Below are 24,253 nucleotides of genomic sequence, written 5' to 3'. Positions count from 1 at the left end.
AACCACCAGGTCATAACAGCCTTTCACGTCAACATGATGAAGGCTCATCACGAACGTGAACCTTTCGTCCTACCGGTCTGCAGCTTGCCCGAAGACTGGGAGGAAGACACCCTCTTGGACATGCTGGCTCAAGCCAAGGCCAATGGGTCCATCGAGGACGTGGAGGTAAGCGCCTCGTTAACTGAACCCCAGCGGTTGCAGTTGCAAACCACACTGGAACCCTTCTGGGTCGTGTTCTCCAACCGACCTGGGAGGACTCAGTTAGCAGTCCACGAGGTGGACACCGGGAATCACGCCCCACTACGGCGAACACCCTATCGAATCTTTGACCAGGTGCAGCAGATTATGCGCCAAGAGATCGATGAGATGTTACAGTTGGGGGTGATTCGACGGTCAAAGAGCACGTGGGAATCACCTGTAGTTCTCGTACCAAAGAAGGACCGGACCACCCGGTTCTGCGTGGACTACAGGGGGCTCAACGCCATCACAGCCTCTGACGCGCACCCAATGCCGCGCATCGAGGAGCTGCTGGATAAGTTAGCTGGTGCAGATTACCTAACAATAATGGATCTGAGTCGAGGATACTGGCAGATTCCCCTGAGCCCCGAGGCGCAGGAGAAGTCCACCTTTATCACACCCTTTGGACTGTACGAGTCCACGGTCATGCCCTTCGGCATGAAGAATGCCCCTGCCACTTTCCAGCGGATGGTCAACTTCCTGCTTCAGGGACTGGAGAAGTACGCCGTGGCGTACTTGGATGACATTGCCATCTTCAGTTCCTCCTGGGAGGAACACCTGCAGCATCTCGAGGAGGTGCTCAGGCGAATTCACCAAGCAGGACTGACTATCAAGCCGGGAAAGTGCCAGATGGGCATGAGGGAGGTTCACTACCTGGGGCACCGGGTAGGCGGGAACACCCTGAAGCCAGAGCCGGAGAAAGTGGGCGCGATCGTGAACTGGCCCACTCCCGTGACCAAGAAACAGGTGATGTCCTTCCTGGGCACTGCAGGGTACTATAGGCCCTTCGTACAGCACTATAGTAGCCTGGCAAAACCTTTGACGGACCTCACCAGGAAGAAGCTACCCCACATTGTCAACTGGACAGATGGCTGTGAGGGGGTCTTCCAGGCGTTGAAAACCGCACTGTGCAACGCCCCTGTGTTGAAAGCAGTTGACAGCAGTCGACCATTCTTGGTGCAGACCGACGCCAGCAAGTTTGGCCTTGGTGCTGTACTCAGCCAGGTTGACTCGGAGGACCAAGAGCACCCCGTGTTATACCTGAGCCGGAAACTTTTGCCGAGGGAAGTGGCCTACTCCACCATCGAGAAGGAGTGCCTGGCCATAGTCTGGGCCCTGCAGCGCTTGCAGCCCTACTTGTACGGTCGCACCTTCACTGTGGTGACCGACCACGACCCTCTGCGCTGGCTAAACACCATGTGTGGAACCAACGGCAGGTTGCTACGCTGGAGCCTTGCCCTTCAGCAGTTTGACTTCACCATTGAACACAAAACAGGCAAAGAGCATGGGAATGCAGATGGACTGTCCCGCCAGGGTGAACCTACTGAGGTGCTCATGGAGGCATACCATGGGGTTCTACCTCCCTAGCGCACACCAAAAGGGGGAGGTGTCACGATATGGTATGAAATATCATATAAGTAGCTTCTCTTGCTCAAGGCTGTGGGCTAACAAGCCCCCCTTCCCTTTCACTCAGCCAAGAGCTGCTTTGCCAATGTAGATGGGGGAAGAAGAGTATATTACCTCTAGCTCGGAGAGCAGAAGTATTTACGACCGGCATTTCCTGCCGTGTAAGCTCTTTTCCAGCTATAAGTGAACTAGAAACTTCTAGGATTCATGCAAGTCCTTTGTCTTGTTTTTGCAAGATATTACACAACCCGTTTACGTAAAAAACACGAAAATATATATTCTTTACATGCCTCGGTGGATCTATTCACCACGTAAAACCTGAGCTTCTAGCTCCATCTAGTAAAGAAATAGTTATTTCTCTGTAAATATGTATCACATATAGGACATATTTGATCTCATTAGAATGCCCACGTTAATCCGAGATGAATGCTGGGTTCGTTATGACTATGACATGTTTGGTAGCGAAGTTATAGAAATTAGAGAAAATAGTTTAAAGTTTACTCAGAATGTAGAGAGAGGAGGGTCTGGATAAACCAGCCTTTCTGTGATGTCACAGCCTTAAGGTTTTAATTGTCTGGCAGGCTCTGAGGAGTCACTTCTTCTTGACTTCTTGTCTTCTCCTGAAGCCAGCAGCACGTCCAATGAGCTGGGACGTATGGTTGCCTGCCATGCTTTGAACATGTGAGTGTTACCTTTTCTCATTTAATCCCTGTTTATTTCATAATTACTCTTGTACATATTTGCAATTGTCTCATTTGTAACATCTTTATAAAATATTTTTGATAAAGCACTGCCTAATTTTTATGGGATATAATATATGTTAGTTCATTCTCCATGCTCAAAAATCCGTACCCTAAGTCTTCTGAAGGGAAATACACTACTGTTGTGTTGGGTTAGCTTCGGACCCGTTTAATCGAAGCTGGTGGCAGCGATAGTGTGCTGACTGTTGGATTATGTTGTAGCGACTGCGGCGTTGATAATTATTGTTCCTGCCTGAGTGGGAGTAGTTTATCGCGTCGCTGCAGTGTGCCCAATAGCCAGTACATAGCAGGCAGCCTGTCGGGTGACCAATTACCCAGGGTGCAGTACCTAATCTGACCTGAGAGTAAGGGGGGCGCCAGAGAGCTGCAAGTGTTAAGTGGAACTGTAAGCGGGATATACATAAATCCCTGCAGTTTGTGGTATATTGAAAAGCAGTGGGATACCTAAAATAAGCCCCTGCTGGAAACTAAGAGGTCAATAGCCTTGTGGGTGTTTTTTTTCATCACATTGTTAGCAGTGGAGGGATAACTAAGATAAGCCTCCCTGCACATGTGATAGCCGTCTGTTGGCCTAAAGTCACCCCGACCCGTGACGTAGGGGTGACGGTCACGGTGTGAATCGTGACAAATTGGGGGCAGCGGTCAGGGGAATCCTGACATGCTACTTCTTGTAAACCGCAGCATTTCCGCAGCGGATTTTCCGCAACGTGTCCACAGCTCTTTTTTTTCTCATTGATTTACATTGTACTGTAAATCAATTGCGGATCTGCACCGTTTCTGCACCGCAAAAAATGCTGCGGATCCGCAGAGAATCCGCAACGTGTGCACATAGCCTCACTGCTGATCCCTATTATGGCGACTACAATTACAGAACTTTAAATGCAGCACATATACACAGATATACACTATACATGTACACTTTATATATACTGTACTTTATAAATATAGACACATTCACTACATATTTTATATACAGTATACAGACATATACAAATCTAAGGTTTATACACACAGAAACATTCAGTTTATATACAGTATGCTCACATACATATACGGTTTATCTAATATATAATTGCCTAGAATACTACTTCCTGCAATTTGTGCCAACTTCCTGTCCGGAGCTAATGTCCGGAGCTAATGTCCGGAGCTAATGTCCAGAGATAAGTGACGTCAACAGTGTCCAGTGTCTGATTGGTTGCCGCCTGCTGCGAGCGACCAATCAGAAACGTGCCGTACTGTGACACACTCCGCCCGCCATTTTGGTGTGATTTTTGAATTTTTACCTCACAGCAAGTTTCTACTGCGTGGAGGCGGGCCCAGTGACGTTGCTCTTCAAGCTCCTGCCGAATTTCGTCAAAAAAATGATAATACCATTTACCAAAACTATATATATTTAGTTGTGAAGTGGTTCAGTGACATTTTCACACAATTTTGAACTTTTGTTTGGTGTTTTCTCCATATACTGCCTATTATTCACTGACTGTTATACTGAGAGACTGCCGTTTATTAACCTCTTCTTTGCCACATTGGGTATATTGCTCTATTATTTGCCACATAAGGACATTGTCCATTATTGCCCAGCAATTTCTTAAATAACAAGAATTGTCAAGAGTTGGTAAGTGCAGCCATTTTTTGTTCTTTCTTACTATTATTTATTAATTGTATTATTCTTACATTTGAATAAATAAAGTATATATGGATTCTAGACTCCCGATTCTTTAGAATCGGGCTGCCATCTAGTACATATATATTTACACAATATACTGCACACATGCACACATACAGTATACATATATAATAAATACACACACACTGTATACTGTATGTACATGAATATACAGTACTTCAAGCTGTCATTGATGTTAGAGGGGGGAATACACAGTATTAAGAAATGGGGTATGTAAACTTTTGATCAGGGTCATTTGGGTGTTTTGGGTTGTCATTATGATTTAAAAAGAGAAAACACAGTAGTTTGACAATAAATGGCTTCACCCAATCACTAACCATGAGTGGTGGAAAAGTTTTGGTGTTATCATTCATATTCTCTGAAAAAAGGCCAAGAAAGCAAAAATTCTGCCGGGGTATGTAAACTTTTGGGCACAACTATACATATACTAGGCCACCGATTCTAATGCATCGGGTATTCTAGAATCTGTATGTAGTTTATTTATGAAGATTTAAGAATAATGCAATGATTACATAGGATTCGACCAGCCGGCCGGGTGCGACCAATCAGCGAAGCGTGGTTCAAATCCCGTGCCAATTCATGGCCGGACCGCGCCTGTCGCTGATTGATTGGTCGTGCCCGGCCAGGCGTGACCAATCAGTGAAGCCAGGGCCGGCTCCATGTTTTTGAGAGCCCCAAGCGAAAGAGTCTTAGTGGGCCCCCCTATAACACATACCACGATTCATGATGCACAGATACAGCAGAGAAATATAGCACAGCCAAGCAGCATATAACACAGCCCACGTAGTATAAAACACAGCCCACGTAGCATATAGCACAGCCACGCAGTATATTGCACAGCCCACGTAGCATATAATACAGCCCATGTATATAGCTACGTAGTATATTGCACAGCCAAGTGGTATATTGCACAGCCACGTATTATATTACACAGCCACATAGTATATTGTACAGCCACATAGTATATTGCACAGCCACATAGTATACTGCACAGCCCACGTAGTATATAACACAGCCAACGTAGCATATAACACAGCCCATGTAGCATATAACAGCCAACGTAGAATATAACAGCCCACGTAGTATATAGCAGAGCCACGTAGTATATAGCACAGCCACGTAGTATATTGCACAACCATATAGTATATTGCACAGCCACATAGTATATTGCACAGCCACGTAGTATACTGCACAGCCACATAGTATATAGCACACCCCACATAGTATATAACACAGCCCATGTAGCATATAACACAACCCACATAGTATATAGCACAGCCACGTAGTATATAGCACAGTCACATAGTATATTGCACAGCCACATAGTACATTGCACAGTCCACATAGTATATAACACAGCCCACATAGTATATGTCACGATTCACACCGTGACCGTCACCCCTACGTCACGGATCGGGGTGACTTTAGGCCAACAGATGGCTATCACATGTGCAGGGGGGCTTATCTTAGTTATCAGTCTCAACCAGCATGCGTAGCATCTGTTTGAGGGTACCATTGAAGTGTTCACACAAGCCATTGGTCTGTGGGTGATACGCACTCGATACCAGGTGCTTCACCTGCATTCTCTTACAGAGATCCTCCATTGGGCGAGACATGAATTGGGTCCCTTGATCAGTAAGCATCTCTCTGGGAAATCCTACATGTGAAAAGATAGCCAACAGGGCGTCCGCTGCCTTATCAGCCCTAGTTGACGACAGAGCTACTGCCTCTGGGTACCGGGTAGCATAGTCTACCACAGTAAGGATGTATTGCTTTCCAGAGCTGCTGGAGATGGCCAGCGGGCCCACAATGTTCACCGCAATCTTCTGGAAAGGCTCCTCTATCACTGGCAAAGGGATCAGGTGAGCCTTAAGAGCAGGCCCCGCCTTCTCCACTCTTTGACAGGTAATACAGGAGCGGCAGTAATTTGACACATCTGTCCCCATCTTAGGCCAATAGAAGTGTTGAGACAGCCAGGCCTTAGTTTTGCTGATCCCCAAGTGTCCAGCTAGTGGGATCTCATGGGCATTCCGTAACAACTCACCCCGGAATTGCTGCGGGACAACCAGCTGTCTTTCCCTCAACCACTCCTTTTGCGATATTCCGGGTACTGTCTCCCGGTACAACCTTCCTCGTTCCCAGAACACCCTCTCCTTATCAGTCACGGAAGTGGATGTCTCGGGGAGTTGTCTAAAACTCTCTAGGCTCACATCTGCGCGCAGAGCAGCCTGAAACTCCTGGCTAGGGGAAGCCAGAAGCGATGTCAGGGTCCCTTCCCCACGGGAACCCTCTTGGACCTGCTCTGGGTCCACCTCTGGTTCAGTCACCATGATGACTGAAGAGGGTCTGGACGGCAGACAGTTATCTGCGTTCCGGGCACTCTGACTGCGGGTGACAGCAGCTACGTAAGCTGTCTCCCCGGGGGTTTCTACAGACCCATCAGCCGGTGCTGCTATGGGCTCTACCTCCCTATCCACCCCCAGCACTCCAGGGGCAGTGCTACTTATGGGCCAGTTACCTTCCTCGGTGGCACTGGTCAATTGCTTGGCATCACCTTCCTCATGGTTCCCATGCATCTCCCCATTTCCTGTAGCACCGACACTTGCCCCTGCTAGGGGTTCCTCAGCCGTCTCACTCCGTAGAGCGAAGTGGCAGAGCACGCCTGTACCTATGGACACATTAACCTTTGCAGACAAATGGTTATCAGGTTCAGTTAGCACAGGTACATCATTTTCACCATCAATCCTAGGGAAAAAATGGCTATCAGATGCATCATTACAAGATAAAGCATGGTCAGGTAACACATGCGATTTCCCATCATCATCATCATCATCATCATCATCATCAGAGTTAATGTTACCCTTATTAGTAGATTGGGGAGGGGTGTCAGGGACGTAGTATGCAACCATCCTCCCCAAATCAGTCCCCAACAAAACATCAGTGGGCAAATTATCAGACAGCCCCACTTCCTTCACCCCGCTCCCGGCACCCCAATCAATATAAACCCGGGCCATTGGTAAGGGACAGCTGATGCCCACAATCCCAGTGACAGTTAGGGTTTTCCCCGGAATGATTTCTTCAGGAGCCACCAGTTCGGGTCGGATGAGGGTTCGTTCAGCCCCGTTGTCCTTGAGGCCTGTAGCAACATGGCCTCCAACAGTGACATGCTGTACATTGTCACACACCCTCCCAGGCACACCACCCACCAAAAGAACTGCTGCATTAGGCCCTGGGGCCTTGGATGGGGGGTTCTTCAGCTTGTCTGGGCAGTAGGGACTGATATGTCCAGTCCGCTTGCAGTAGAAACACTGGCGAGGTTCGTGGTAGGTCTGGTGCTGTTGGCCACAGGGACAGGACCTCTGGCGTGTTGGCTGGCAGGGGTACTGGCGTTGGTTGCAGGCTTACCCCCTCTCCAGCTGGTGGTAACTGGCTTCCGCACTTCCGATCAACAGTTGGCCTCATAGGCATCGGCAATCTGCGCTGCTTTCGTCACGTCTTTGGGTTCTCTGTCCATCACGAACTGTCGCAGGTCAGCTGGGCAAAGATGTAAGAACTGGTCTTTGATCATCAGGTCTCGCAGTTGTGCAAAGGTGGTCACTGACAGTCCTTGGGTCCACTGGTCAAAGTGGGTCCTGAGTCCATGCACCACATCGCAGTAGCTGTCTTGTGGGCCATGCTGGAGGTTCCGGAACTTTTTACGGTAAACCTCAGGTGTAAGCTGGTACTTTGTTATCAGGGCCTGCTTGATGGCCTCATAGTCACCATCTTGTTCTTGGGGAAGGGCAGCAAACGCCTCCAGAGCTTTGCCTCTCAGCCCTGGGGTCAGGTATTGTGCCCATTCATCTGTAGGCAGCTGGTACTGTCTGCAGGCTTTCTCAAATGCCCGCAGAAACGTGTCCAAGTCCCCGTCCTTTTCCATAACAGGAAAGTGATCGGGCTTCGGTATCTGAGCGCTGCTGGGCTCACGGCTGGACTGGGACGACCCCTGCATTTGCAGTCGGGCTAACTGCAGCTGGTACTCCCGCTCCGCTTGCCGCTCGGCTCGGGCCTCTCGCTCGACTCTCTCAGCCTCCCGCTCGGCTCGCTGGGCTGGGCCTCTTGCTCAGCTCGAGCCTTGGCCTCCTGCCGGTATTGCTGAATCAGATGCCGACATCCCTCATGGTCGTCAGTGGGGAATTCTTTCAAGGCCGCCAGCAGGTGGGGGTCCAATTAGCCCTGGTTGCTAGTCGGGCCCGTATTCAATGGTTGGACCTCTGCTGCAGCACCATGTTCGCTTGTGCTGGCTTCTGCGGCCTCTGGGCTCTGTGGCCTGGCTTGGTGTGCTTCAAATTGCACCAGGTCAGCGACCATTTGAGCCTTGGTCTTACCCTGGGGGTTCAGGCCATGGTACGTGCATACCCCAGCAAGAGTGTCCTTCTTCTGCTGGGCGTACCAGGCTTCTCCTTTCGCAGCCATGGTTGCCAAATAAAAGATAGGATAGAAAAACGAAGAGAAAGGGAAGGGATATTTACCAGTACACACAATTGTCTCAGGACTAATAAACACTGAGTTCGTTCTCCAAACTTATTCGCGCAGAGTCTTCGCAAGAACTTTGCAAGTTTTTAGTGAGAGGAATGATTGCTCAAACCAAATCACTAATGCTCTAAGATCCCACTGCCTTGCCACCAATATGTCGCGATTCACACCGTGACCGTCACCCCTACGTCACGGATCGGGGTGACTTTAGGCCAACAGACGGCTATCACATGTGCAGGGGGGCTTATGTTAGTTATCCCTCCATTCCACAATGTGATGAAAAAACACACACAAGCTATTGACCTGTTAGTTTACAGCAGGGGCTTATTTTAGGTATCCCACTGCTCTTCAATATACCACGAACTGCAGGGATTTATGTATATCCCACTTACAGCTCCACTTTAAACCTGCAGCTCTCTGGCTCTCCCCTAACTCTCAGGTCAGATTAGGTACTGCACCTGGGGTAATTAGTCGCCAGAAAGGCTGCCTGCTATGTACTGGCAATTGGGCATGCTGCAGCGAGGCGATTTAACTACTCCCGCTCAAGCAGGAACAATAATTATCAACACTGCAGTCGCTACAACGACACCCAAAGGCCCGCACACGGTATGCTGCCACCAGCTTCGATTACACGGGTCTGAAGCTAACCCAAAACAGTAGCGTAATTCCCTTCAGAAGACTTAGGGTATGTTTTAGAACAGGAAGAACGAATCTAGTATATTAAATATTATACTCCATAAAAGGTTTAAGGCAGTGTTTATAAACAGTTATATAAAGATGTTACAATATGAGACAATTGAAAATATGTACAAGGTAATTATAAAAAAAACAGGGATTACATGAGAAATCAACACTTACATGTGTTCAGAGCATTGCAGGCAACCAGGCTAGTTCCATATATCCCAATGCATCAGGCTAGCAGTCAGGGCTTCCCAGGTAAAACTAAACTGCTGGGGGTCTGGCAAAACTTATAAACCGCAGCCTGTGACATCACCAACAGGTCTGGCTTACCCAGACCCTCCTATCTCTTCAGTTTTACTAGATTTAACACAAGTTTGTCTAATGCCTGTATCTCCGCTACAGAACATGTCAGGATCATAACACACCCAGCATTAATCTTGTATTAAGATTTGCTCTTTATAGATACTAAATTCAGGCTAGTAGGGACACTCAATTCCAGAGAAATCCGTACTCTGTCCCTGTTGGGCTTGGAAGCTCCTGCTTACAGTGATGGATAGATGCGCCGATGGACTTTAGCAATATTTACTCATTATTTTTCTAGCCCAAGTCATTGGCCCAATATCTTATCATATTAGAACAAAGACCCTCATGGATTTTGGAGACTTCTGTACCAGTTATAGCAGGACAGATGGGAGGGGGGGTAACTTGCTTCGAGCCTGGAATTTATGGCCATGGCAATAAAACCCCCTTCTACCATACATTCAGAAACTCACAACGAAGCAAAGAGAGCGATAGAGAGAAGGGGAGGTTTAGCCCACAGCATGGGCTGAAGGGCAAAGCTACAAAATCATATTATATTTCATACAATATCATGACAGTATATAGCACAGCCCACGCAGTACACAACACAGCCCATGTAGTACATTGCACAGCCACGTAGTATTTAACACAGCCCACATAGTATATAGCACAGGCCATGTAGTATATAGCACAGACCATGCAGTGTATAGCAAAGCCCACGCAGTATATAGCACAGCCACATAGTATATAGCACAGCCCACGTAGTATATAACACAGCCCAAGTAGTATATAGCACAGCCCACGTAGTATATAACACAGCCCACGTAGTATATAACACAGCCCACGTAGTATATAGCACAGCCCGCGCAGTATATAGCAGAGCCCACACAGTATATAGAACAGCCCACACAGTATATAACACAGCCCAGGTAGTATATAACACAGCCCACATAGTATATGGCACATCCCACGTAGTATATAACACAGCCCACGTAGTATATAGTACAGCCGACGTAGTATATAGCACAGCCCACGCAGTATATAACACAGCCCACATAGTATATAACACAGCCACGTAGTATATTGCAGTGTGGGCACCATATCCCTGTTAAAAAAATAATTAAAATAAAAAATAGTTATATACTCACCTTCCGGTGGCCCCCAGATCCAGCCTAGGCCGTAAGCGATGCTCCCACCAGGTCCGTTCCCAGTGATGCTTTGCGCAATAACTGTGATGATGTAGTGGTCGCCCGAGACCGCTACGTCATCTGGGGTCATTACCGCAAAGCATTGCTAAGACCGAAGCATCGCAAGGAGCTGGGAAAGCTGCCGGGGATGCCGGAAGGTGAGAATAAAACAATTTTTTTTTTAATAATTATTTTTAACATTATATGTTTTTACTATTGATGCTGCATAAGCAGCATCAATAGTAAAAAGTTGGTCACACTTGTAAAAAGTGTTGATGGACCCGAAAATGCTGCAGGCAGCGTTTCCTGGTCCATCACAGAATGACGGCACATCGCTAGCAAATGCCCAGAATGGCATGCGTTGGCGATGCGCCCGGTAACAGGGTTAATGGCAGCATTAATGGACTACGTTACACCGCGTAATGCCGTGGTGTAACGCATTCCGTTTAACGGACTGCTAAAACGCTATGTGGGCGCTGACTGGAGGGGAGTATGGAGGGGGCACTGACTGGAGGGGAGTAGGGAGGGGCCAATTCACGGCCAGACTGTGCCGACGTGCGACAGCCCCTTCCCTTCACTCTCAGGCTGCCGTCACACTAGCAGTATTTGGTCAGTATTTTACATCAGTATTTGTAAGCCAAAACCAGGAGTGGAACAAATAGAGGAAAAGTATAATAGAAACATATGCACCACTTCTGTATTTATCACCCACTCCTGGTTTTGGCTTACAAATACTGATGTAAAATACTGACCAAATACTGCTAGTGTGACGGCACCCTCACAATCTAACCCAACACTGCAGTCTATTAAAGTGCTCTCCACACCCATGAGTTCATTTCTCTTTAGCAGTGGGCACAAGCTTTAGCCAGCAGCCGGCTCCTGCCTTCTGTCACCCGCTGCTCCTCCACTGTTACTTGCTGGTGCTGGGCAGGCCCTGCGTGGTGTGCCACTATTAGTGACACACCACTGGCTGGGGCCCCTGAGGCAGTGGGGGCCCTAAGAAGCTGCCAGCCCTGTTTGCCAGCAGATACAGTGTCAGTGCCTGAGCCCACTGGAGAATGTTCCGGTGGGCCAGACCGACCTGGTATGCATGTTTGGTATCTGCATGCTCATATTGACCTGGAGAATCATCATGGCAGGTCAGTTTTAGCATTTGTGGAACATGGTAAAAAATAAATAAAAAACAATTGTGGAATTACACTTTTTTTTTCAATTTCGTCACAGTTTGATTTTTCCCCATTTTTCAGTACATTATATGGCAATAGCGTCAATCAAAAGTGAAACTCGTCCCGCAAAAAACAAGCCCTCACACAGCCATACTGACGGAAAATAACAAAGTTATGGGAGCAAAAAACAGAAACACCCAAGGTGGTGAAGGAGTTAATTGATGTCATCTGCAGAAACTACTGGGTCACTTTATTATTATGGTGGAATTACAATTTGTTTTCCCCCATTCACTTCACTTGGGATTATTTCTCACCCATCTTTCCGCACATTATGTGGTAACGTGAAGGGAGACTTTCATTATTACATTTCAGCCTGCAACAATCAGTCCTTCATGGGAAAATAATGTTTTATGATTTTTGGAAAGGAAAAAGGAAGAAATTGGAAAAATGTCCCAGTCTCCAAGGGGTTAAGAGGTGTGACATAGAGGAGATCTCAGGAATATCCATTACACAGCAGCAGGGCGAGTGTCTCCTGTGTCTCCTCGCTCTCTGCTCAGGTCATTAGGATGGTCACCTAAGGCTCTTTCCAGCCTGGAGGGGATGGATCTGAGGAAACCGTGTTGGAAATCCGGAGTCAGAAACACATAAATGATCGGATTTAGGCAACTGTTCAGACAAGCCAGGCTGGTAATGGTAGCGTTTACTATATAGAATGTTATGCAAAACCAACGATAAGATGTTATGTCATCTGTATAATACCAGGGTGTTAGTGGCCAGATGTAATATGGAAACCAGCAGATGAAGAAACACGATATAACAGCGGTGATGATCCTGGAGGACCTCTGAGATCTCTGGGATCTCTTACTTTTTCTAAGTTTGTAGAAAATGGTGACATAAGAGGTGACGATGATGAGAAACGGGATCACACACATTATAACCAATCTGATCAGGTGAATGGTCAGATGTAACTCTCTGTTATAATGAGATCTGTAACAACCATATACACACCATTCACCTAGATCATCTACATGGTATCTATATACGTAATAAACAGCACCGGCCACAGTGAAGCTCAGCCCCCAGATGATCGCTGCACTGATTCTCACCAGGTTACGAGATCTATGGACTTTGGCCCAGAATGGCCACATGACGGACACCCAGCGATCAATACTCATGGCCGTCAGGAGGAGAACACTGGCGCTCATGTTCACATTAAACAAAACAATGTTCACTGTACAATATGCAAAATGTGGGAGCTCCGAAGAAAGTGCAGCCCACTCAGCAATTCTCAGGGGGAGAGAGGAGCAGCACAGGAAGTCCGCGATGGCCAGGTGGAGGAACCACACGGCGCTGATTGTGCTCTTCATCCTGAATCCGGCAATCCAGATGACTAATCCATTACCGATAATCCCGAGAGCAAAAGCAATGCTGTATAATGGAATGGACTTCTTCTGTATAATCTTATAATAATAATAGGTCACGTCGTATTCGCCAGGTGACCTGAGGAGACAGAACAGGGCAGACATTAGGGGAATGAAGAGTTTATAGTTCCATCAGTTTCCCCCTTGTACCTGGAGGACGGGGCTGACATCACAGTGGGGTCACACTGCAGGAAGGTAATAAGGCTAATCTGTAATACACTAGATGGTGACCCGATTCTAACACATCGGGTATTCTAGAATATGTATGTATGTATGTATGTATGTACGTCTTCCTTAGCACAGCCACGTAGTATATAGCACAGCCACATAGTATATAGCACAGCCATGTAGTATATAACACAGCAACGTAGTATATAACACACAGCCACGTAGTATATAGCACAGCCCACGCAGTATATAGCACTGCCCATGTAGTACAGTATGTAGCACAGCCACGTAGTATATAACACAGCCACATAGTATATAACACACAGCCACGTAGGAAGGTAAAAAGGCTAATCTGTAATACATATGGCCGTACATCCAGATACCTCCCAGGTAGAGGGATGGACCATGCACATTCTGGCCATGCCCCTGGCCACACCCATTTCCCTTTTCTCCCCCGGCAAGAGGAGTTGTCAGAGGGGCCCTGGCAGTGAGGGACATTCAGCAGACGCCTGAGACTGCTGGGCGTGTACCCAAATCGAGGACTGTCCGCTGTATCCGGCACAGGTGGGACTAGAGATGGATCCCGGTGTAACCGGCCAGATTACTCTCCCGACCGGAATATACCCGGGGTTACAGTGGCCTAGGCCAGATTATACCTCCGTCCAGAATATGCCCGGGGTTACAGTGGCCTAGGCCAGATTATACCCCTGTCCAGAATATACCAGGGGTAACAGTGGCCTAGGCCAGGTTATAACCCTCCGCCCAGAATACACCCGGGGTTACTGTGGCCTAGGCCAGATTATACCCCCACCCAGAATATATCCAGGGTTACAGTGGCCTAGGCCAGATTATACCCCTTCGCCCAGAATATACCCGGGGTTACAGTGGCCTAGGCCAGATTATACCCCCCACCCAGAATATACCTTGGGTTACAGTGACCTAGGCCAGATTATACCCCCTGTGCTGTTCCATGTATGTTGTTATATTTTACTCTGTATTTTATTCTGCTGCCACCCAGTGGCCTTTTTCCGTATGGCAGCTTGTTATTAATTATTCTTGTGAGCATGTCTTCCACTTCCGGTTCAGGGGTCAAGTCTTCTCTTCCTCTGGCAGCCATTTCAGTTTACTTTCTGTTGTGAGAGGACGCTCTTTAACCGGCTTAGGAAGGCATCAGTCTTTCGACCACACTCTCTTTTGTTGCTCACACTTGCAGTCACACTTGGAGCTACATCTTACTGTACCTGGTCTACACCTGCATTTCCGGAGAAAGTACTGTATTACCAGTTATCGGCTGTATGTCCAGATTTCCAAATAAACAAGTCTGGATTACACAATCCCTGGTGTGCATCATCTCTCCGGATGCTGAGCAGCATTGGTCCTGTCTGCCTCACATCGAAGAAATACGAAGGTACGATTATCTCTCTCTCACAACTCTTAATAGTCAACCACACCTCCATTCGCCTCATGTGGGGACAGAACAGTCGAAAGACTGCCTTGAAGCCCGGGCAGAATCATCCTTATATCCCTATCCATGTGCCCACGCTCTGCCTGCTTACATACTGCAGCCCTGCTCTGCTAAGAAATCTCCTGCAGCATCACCTCAGACCACATTGTGCATAAAGACTCTCTGTATTATACCACATCACTGCAGATTGTCAAACCGTAGAAACCCACAATTCTCCAAAAACACCTTGGGAATCTTATCAGGGGGTCGCAACTAAGCTGCACCACGATTTCCAGGCACCAATTCAAAAGTTCAGTTTCTTAAAGGGACAGCGCACCTTAACCCCTTTCTATCATTAGATGTACTATTCTGTCCATGTGGGGTGGGCCTTACTTCCCAAGGATGGAATAGTACGTCCAGCGCGATCGGCCACGCTCACGGGGGGAGCGCGGCCGATCACGGCTGAGTGTCAGCTGCCTATCGCAGCTGACATCCGGCACTATGTGCCAGGAGCGGTCACGGACCGCCCCGGCACATTAACCCCCGGCACACCGCGATCAAACATGATCGCGGTGTGCGGCGGTATAGGGAAGCATCGCGCAGGGAGGGGGCTCCCTGCGGGCTTCCCTGAGACCCCGCAGCAACGCGATGTGATCGCGTTGCTGCGAGGGTCTCTTACCTCTCCTCCCAGCAGCAGGCCCGGATCCAAAATGGCCGCGGCATCCGGGTCCTGCAGGGAGGGACCTGCTCAGAGCAGGCGCTTGGTAAGCCTGCAGTGCTGTAAGTCAGATCGCTGATCTGACAGAGTGCTGTGCAAACTGTCAGATCAGCGATCTGTGATGTCTCCCCCTGGGACAAAGTAAAAAAGTAAAATAAAAAATTTCAACATGTGTAAAAAAAAAAAAAAATTCCTAAATAAAGAAAAAAAAATATTATTCCCATAAATACATTTCTTTATCTAAATAACAAAAACAAAACAATAAAAGTACACATATTTAGTATCGCCGCGTCCGAAACAACCCAACCTATAAAAGTGTCCCACTAGTTAACCCATTCAGTAAACACAGCAAGAAAAAAAAACCGAGGCAAAAAACAACGCTTTATTATCATGCCGCCGAACAAAAAGTGGAATAACACGCTATCAAAAAGACAGATATAAATAACCATAGTACCGCTGAAAACGCCATCTTGTCCCGCAAAAAACGAGCCACAATACAGCATCATCAGCAAAAAAATTAAAAAGTTATAGTCCTCAGAATAATGCGATGCAAAAATAATTATTTTTTCTATAAAATAGTTTTTATCGTATAAAAGCGCCAAAACATAAAAAAAGATATAAATGAGGTATCACTGTAATCGTACTGACCCGAAAAATAAAACTGCTTTATCAATTTTACCAAACGCGGAACGGTATAAACGCCTCCCCCAAAAGAAATTCATGAATAGCTGTTTTTTGGTCATTCTGCCTCACAAAAATCGGAATAAAAAGCGATCAAAAAATGTCACATGCCCCAAAATGTTACCAATAAAAACGTCAACTCGTCCCGCAAAAAACAAGACCTCACATGACTCTGTGGACTCAAATATGAAAAAATTATAGCTCTCAAAATAAAAAGCGTCTTTCAGTGTGTGACGGCTGCCAATCATAAAAATCCGCTAAAAAACCCGCTATAAAAGTAAATCAAACCCCCCTTCATCACCCCCTTAAGGCTAGTTTCACATTTGCGTTAAAAAACGCAGCGTTTTTAGCACAAACGCATGTGGTGCAAAAACCGCATGTCAATGCGTTCAAACGCTGCGTTTTTTAGAAACATGCGTTTTTGCATGTGGTAAAAAAACGCGGCGTTTTGACGCGTATACATGTGTTTTTTCCTGCGTTTGCGTTTTTGAAACGCATGATGAGAAGTGTGTGACAGATGCCAATCATCAAAATCAACTAGAAAACCCACTATAAAAAGAAATAGCTAGGGTGAGGGTTAGAATCCCTAGGGTTAGGGTTAGGATCCCTAGTAACCCTAGGGATCCTAACCCTAACTCTAGGGTCCTAACCCTAACCCTAGGGATCCTAACCCTAATCCTAACCCTAGGGATCCTAACCCTAACCTTAGGGATCCTAACCCTAACCCTAACCCTAGGGATCCTAACCCTAACCCTAAGGATCCTAACCCTACCCCTAGGGATCTTAACACTAACCCTAGGGATCCTAACCCTAACCCTAGGGATCCTAACCCTAAGCCTTAGGGTTAGGGTTATGATCCTAACCCTTAGGGTTAGGGTTAGGATCCCTAGGGTTACTAGGGATCCTAACCCTAACCCTAGGGTTAGGGTTAGGATCTCTAGGGTTAGGCTTAGGGTTGGGGGGTGGCTTATCAGTGTGTATTCTTGTGTTTTTCTGCTTAAAAACGCATGCGTTTACATACATAGTAACATAGTAACATAGTTAGTAAGGCCGAAAAAAGACATTTGTCCATCCAGTTCAGCCTATATTCCATCATAATAAATACCCAGATCTACGTCCTTCTACAGAACCTAATAATTGTATGATACAATATTGTTCTGCTCCAGGAAGACATCCAGGCCTCTCTTGAACCCCTCGACTGAGTTCGCCATCACCACCTCCTCAGGCAAGCAATTCCAGATTCTCACTGCCCTAACAGTAAAGAATCCTCTTCTATGTTGGTGGAAAAACCTTCTCTCCTCCAGACGCAAAGAATGCCCCCTTGTGCCCGTCACCTTCCTTGGTATAAACAGATCCTCAGCGAGATATTTGTATTGTCCCCTTATATACTTATACATGGTTATTAGATCGCCCCTCAGTCGTCTTTTTTCTAGACTAAATAATCCTAATTTCGCTAATCTATCTGGGTATTGTAGTTCTCCCATCCCCTTTATTAATTTTGTTGCCCTCCTTTGTACTCTCTCTAGTTCCATTATATCCTTCCTGAGCACCGGTGCCCAAAACTGGACACAGTACTCCATGTGCGGTCTAACTAGGGATTTGTACAGAGGCAGTATAATGCTCTCATCATGTGTATCCAGACCTCTTTTAATGCACCCCATGATCCTGTTTGCCTTGGCAGCTGCTGCCTGGCACTGGCTGCTCCAGGTAAGTTTATCATTAACTAGGATCCCCAAGTCCTTCTCCCTGTCAGATTTACCCAGTGGTTTCCCGTTCAGTGTGTAATGGTGATATTGATTCCCTCTTCCCATGTGTATAACCTTACATTTATCATTGTTAAACCTCATCTGCCACCTTTCAGCCCAAGTTTCCAACTTATCCAGATCCATCTGTAGCAGAATACTATCTTCTCTTGTATTAACTGCTTTACATAGTTTTGTATCATCTGCAAATATCGATATTTTACTGTGTAAACCTTCTACCAGATCATTAATGAATATGTTGAAGAGAACAGGTCCCAATACTGACCCCTGCGGTACCCCACTGGTCACAGCGACCCAGTTAGAGACTATACCATTTATAACCACCCTCTGCTTTCTATCACTAAGCCAGTTACTAACCCATTTACACACATTTTCCCCCAGACCAAGCATTCTCATTTTGTGTACCAACCTCTTGTGCGGCACGGTATCAAACGCTTTGGAAAAATCGAGATATACCACGTCCAATGACTCACCGTGGTCCAGTCTATAGCTTACCTCTTCATAAAAACTGATTAGATTGGTTTGACAGGAGCGATTTCTCATAAACCCATGCTGATATGGAGTTAAACAGTTATTCTCATTGAGATAATCCAGAATAACATCCCTCAGAAACCCTTCAAATATTTTACCAACAATAGAGGTTAGACTTACTGGCCTATAATTTCCAGGTTCACTTTTAGAGCCCTTTTTGAATATTGGCACCACATTTGCTATGCGCCAGTCCTGCGGAACAGACCCTGTCGCTATAGAGTCACTAAAAATAAGAAATAATGGTTTATCTATTACATTACTTAGTTCTCTTAGTACTCGTGGGTGTATGCCATCCGGACCCGGAGATTTATCTATTTTAATCTTATTTAGCCGGTTTCGCACCTCTTCTTGGGTTAGATTGGTGACCCTTAATATAGGGTTTTCATTGTTTCTTGGGATTTCACCTAGCATTTCATTTTCCACCGTGAATACCGTGGAGAAGAAGGTGTTTAATATGTTAGCTTTTTCCTCGTCATCTACAACCATTCTTTCCTCACTATTTTTTAAGGGGCCTACATTTTCAGTTTTTATTCTTTTACTATTGATATAGTTGAAGAACAGTTTGGGATTAGTTTTACTCTCCTTAGCAATGTGCTTCTCTGTTTCCTTTTTGGCAGCTTTAATTAGTTTTTTAGATAAAGTATTTTTCTCCCTATAGTTTTTTAGAGCTTCAATGGTGCCATCCTGCTTTAGTAGTGCAAATGCTTTCTTTTTACTGTTAATTGCCTGTCTTACTTCTTTGTTTAGCCACATTGGGTTTTTCCTATTTCTAGTCCTTTTATTCCCAAGGTATAAACCGCTTACACTGCCTATTTAGGATGTTCTTAAACATTTCCCATTTATTATCTGTATTCTCATTTCTGAGGATATTGTCCCAGTCTACCAGATTAAGGGCATCTCTAAGCTGTTCAAACTTTGCCTTCCTAAAGTTCAATGTTTTTGTGACTCCCTGACAAGTCCCCCTAGTGAAAGACAGGTGAAACTGCACAATATTGTGGTCGCTATTTCCTAAATGCCCAACCACCTACAGATTTGTTATTCTGTCAGGTCTATTAGATAGTATTAGGTCTAAAAGTGCTGCTCCTCTGGTTGGATTCTGCACCAATTGTGAAAGATAATTTTTCTTGGTTATTAGCAGAAACCTGTTGCCTTTATGGGTTTCACAGGTTTCTGTTTCCCAGTTAATATCCGGGTAGTTAAAGTCCCCCATAACCAGGACCTCATTATGGGTTGCAGCTTCATCTATCTGCTTTAGAAGTAGACTTTCCATGCTTTCTGTTATATTTGGGGGTTTGTAACAGACCCCAATGAGAATTTTGTTACCATTTTTCCCTCCATGAATTTCAACCCATATGGACTCGACATCCTCATTCCCTTCGCTAATATCCTCCCTTAAAGTGGACTTTAGACAAGACTTTACATAGAGACAAACCCCTCCTCCTCTCCGATTTTTACGATCCTTTCTAAACATAGACAGCAATACGTTTTTTTGCCGTAAAAAAACGCCGCTAAAAATTACTACAGGTTGCATTTCCGCAACAAAACGCAAGCATAAAAATGACGCATGCATCGGCAAAACGTGGCAAAACGCATGCAAAAAAACGCATGTGTTTTTAATGTTAAGTATAGAAAAAAACGCATGCGTTTTTTTGCGCTAAAACGCAGCGGCAAAAAAGGCAAATGTGAAACCAGCCTTAGTTAGGGAAAAATTAAAAAATTTAAAAAATGTATTTATTTTCAGTTTCCCATTAGGGTTAGGGTTAGGGCTAGAGTTAGGGTTAGGGCTAGGGTTAGGGCTAGGGCTAGGGCTAGGGTTAGGGTTAGGGTTAGGGTTAGGGCTTAGGTTAGGGCTAGGGCTAGGGTTAGGGATAGGGTTAGGGTTGTGGCTAGGGTTAAGGCTACAGTTAGGGTTGGGGTTAAAGTTAGGGTTAGGGTTGGGACTAAAGTTAGGGTTTGAATTACATTTACGGTTGGGAATAGGTTTGGGATTAGGGTTAGGGGTGTGTCTGGGTTAGAAGTCTGGTTAGGGTTATTGTTGGGATTAGGGTTAGGGGTGTGTTTGGATTAGGTTTTCAGTTATAATTGGGGGGTTTCCACTGTTTAGGCACAACAGGGGCTCTCCAAACGCGACATGGCGTCCGATCTCAATTCCAGCCAATTCTGCGTTGAAAAAGTAAAACAGTGCTCCTTCCCTTCCGAGCTCTCCCGTGTGCCCAAACGGGTTTACCCCAACATATGGGGTATCAGCGTACTCAGGACAAATTGGACAACAACTTTTGCGGTCCAATTTCTCATGTTACCCTTGGGAAAATACAAAACTGGGGACTAAAAAATAATTTTTGTGGGAAAAAAAGATGTTTTATTTTCACGGCTCTGCGTTATAAACTGTAGTGAAACACTTGGGGGCTCAAAGTTCTCACAACAGATCTAGATGAGTTCCTTGGGGGGTCTAGTTTCCAATATGGGCTCTGCAAATGCAATTTGACACCTGCAGACCAATGCATCTAAGTCTGCATTCCAAATGATGCTCCTTCCCTTCTGAGCTCTGCCATGCGCTCAAACGGTGGTTTCCCCCCCACATATCAGGTATCAGCGTACTCAGGACAAATTGGACAACAATATTTAAGGTCCAATTTCTCCTGTTACCCTTGGAAAAATACAAAACTGGGGGCTAAAAAATAATTTTTGTGGAAAAAAAAATATTTTTCATTTGCACGGCTCTGTGTTATAAACTGTAGTGAAACAATTGGGGGTTCAAAGCTCTCACAACACATCTAGATGAGTTCCTTATGGGGTCTAATTTCCAAAATGGTGTCACTTGTGGGAGGTTTCTACTGTTTAGGTACATAAGGGGCTCTGCAAACGCAATGTGACGCCTGCAGACCAATCCATCTAAGTCTGCATTCCAAATGGTGCTCCTTCCCTTCCGAGCCCTCACATGCGCCCAAATGGTGGTTCCCCCCCACATATGGGGTATCAGCATACTCAGGACAAATTGGACAACAACTTTTGTGGTCCAATTTCTCTTTTTACCCTCAGGAAAATACAAAACTGGGGGCTAAAAAATAATTTTTGTGGGAAAACATGTTTGTTTTATTTTTACGGCTCTGCATTATAAACTTCTGTGAAGCCCTTGGTGGGTCAAAGTGCTCACCACACCTCTAGATAAGTTCCTTAGGGGGTCTACTTTCCAAAATGGTGTCACTTGTGGGGGGGTTCAATGATTAGGCACATCAGTGGCTCTCCAAATGCAACATGGCGTCCCATCTCAATTCCTGTCAATTTTGCATTGAAAAGTCAAACGGCGCTCCTTCCCTTCCAAGCTCTCCCAAACACCCAAACAGTGGTTTACCCCCACATATGGGGTATCAGTGTACTCAGGACAAATTGTACAACAACTTTTGGGGTCCAATTTCTACTCTTACCCTTGGGAAAATAAAAAATTGGGGCGAAAAGATAATTTTTGTGAAAAAATATGATTTTTTATTTTTTCGGTTCTGCATTATAAACCTCTGTGAAGCACTTGGTGGGTCAAAGTGCTCACCACACCTCTAGATAAGTTCCTTAGGGGTCTACTTTCCAAAATGGTGTCACTTGTGGGGGGGTTCAATGATTAGGCACATCAGTGGCTCTCCAAACACAACATGGCGTCCCATCTCAATTCCAGTCAATTTTGCATTGAAAAGTGAAATAGCGCTCCTTCGCTTCCGAGGTCTGTCATGCACCCAAACAGTGGTTTACCCCCACATATGAGGTATCAGCGTACTCAGGACAAATTGTACAACAACTTTTGGGGTCCATTTTCTTCTGTTACCCTTGGTAAAATAAAACAAATTGGAGCTGAAATAATTTTTTTGTGAAAAAAAGTTAAATGTTCATTTTTATTTAAACATTCCAAAAATTCCTGTGAAACACCTGAAGGGTTAATAAACTTCTTGAATGTGGTTTTGAACACCTTGAGGGGTGCAGTTTTTAGAATGGTGTCACACTTGGGTATTTTCTATCATATAGACCCCTCAAAATTACTTCAAATGAGATGTTGTCCCTAAAAAAAAATGGTGTTGTAAAAATGAGAAATTGCTGGTCAACTTTGAACCCTTATAACTCCCTAACAAAAAAAAATTTTGGTTCCAAAATTGTGCTGATGTAAAGTAGATATGTGGGAAATGTTATTTATTAACTATTTTATGTGACATATTTCTCTGTTTTATGGGCATAAAAATTCAAAGTTGTAAAATTGCAACATTTTCAAAATTTTCGCCAAACTTCCGTTTTTTTTCACAAATAAACACAGGTAATATCAAAGAAATTTTAACACTATCATGAAGTACAATATGTCATGAGAAAATATTGTCAGAATCACCAGGATCCGTTGAAGCGTTTCAGAGTTATAACCTCATAAAGGGACAGTGGTCAGAATTGTAAAAATTGGCCCGGTCCATAACGTGCAAACCACCCTTGGGGGTAAAGGGGTTAAATCAAAATGGCCGAAAAGGACCTTACGCAGTTCCCTAATGCTGAAACAGAGCAAATACAACCCAATACTGTCCATTATGAAGACCAGGAAGCAGAGACTGCTTCCGCAGCAGACCCAGATGCATGACCAGTACGCTCCATCAAACCAACATTAAAGGTCCTCGAGAATTACCATTCCACAGGGGATGACTTCAATGACAACCTGGATGACCTATGAGAACGAGTCGCCTCCCTCACGTCAAGCGTCCAACGCCACAAAGATGATGCAGCGAGTTTACAGGACACTATAAGACAGCTAGACGTGGCCCACGGCAGATACAAAAGACTGTCCGCAAAGTATGCTGCCTTCATAAAAGACTCTAAAATCGACGAAGCCCTATCAGAGTTAAGCAAGGCAGACTCCACAGACAGAGAAAGGGATGCCACCGTGCAAGACACCAAAGATAAAGCAGAGCTTCGTATCGCCCATCTGCAAGAAACTAGATCGCACAGGTCAGCCTCGTCTAAACACTCTGTTCGGTCATATAAATCATCCTGCTCAAGAACTTCAGCCCTCAGCGACAGAATTCTAGAAGCCCGTTTAAATGCAGAGCGGTCAAAACTAAGACGTTCATACACAGAAAAGAAAGCAGAAGCAGAGGCTAGAGCAAGAATTGTTCAAACGGAAGCAGAGGCCAGGAAAGCAGAAGCGAAGAGAGCAGAAGCAGAGGCTCGAGCAAAGATTCTTCAAACAGAAGCACAAGCGAAGAGAGCAGAAGCAGAGGCTCGAGCAAAAATTCTTCAAACAGAAATGGAAGAAGAAATCGCATTAGCCGAAGTAAAAATACTCGAGCAAGCATTGAAGCAAAACTGCGACCCAATTTGCCTGCCACCACAGGAAGATGACCCAGCTGTTCGTACCAGAGACTACGTGCAGAAACAGATACCTGCAGTGCACACCTTCTCCAGCGACGTTCAACCCAACATTGCGGAAACGTCCAACTCAGCCCAACCCATGGTGCCAGTATCACCCACAGCCCCTACAGAGACCCAAGACCAACGCCGTTATGCACCCCCTCAGGAGAAGTCATCACCGCAAGACGACCGCTAGGCACACTCCAGCCCGCCTCC

General features: G+C 45.7%; 1 protein-coding gene across 1 annotated transcript; it reads right to left on the bottom strand.

Annotated features, from left to right (window-relative positions):
- Positions 1–12,070: 12,070 nt before the first annotated feature.
- On the bottom strand, positions 12,071–13,467 carry LOC138666549 (C3a anaphylatoxin chemotactic receptor-like). The gene has a single exon (XM_069754756.1). The coding sequence runs from the start codon at positions 13,465–13,467 to the stop codon at positions 12,448–12,450; it is 1,020 nt and encodes a 339-aa protein (XP_069610857.1). The 3' UTR covers positions 12,071–12,447.
- Positions 13,468–24,253: the final 10,786 nt, after the last annotated feature.

The sequence above is a fragment of the Ranitomeya imitator genome, chromosome 2, assembly GCF_032444005.1.
Source record: "Ranitomeya imitator isolate aRanImi1 chromosome 2, aRanImi1.pri, whole genome shotgun sequence".
NCBI lineage: Eukaryota > Metazoa > Chordata > Amphibia > Anura > Dendrobatidae > Ranitomeya > Ranitomeya imitator.
Note: the sequence above shows the minus strand (reverse complement) of the source record. Positions and strands in the feature narration are given on the sequence as shown.

Coding starts and splice junctions, on each gene's coding strand:
- LOC138666549 (XM_069754756.1), bottom strand. CDS start 13,467: ATGTCTGCCCTGTTCTGTCTCCTCAGGTCACCTGGCGAATACGACGTG.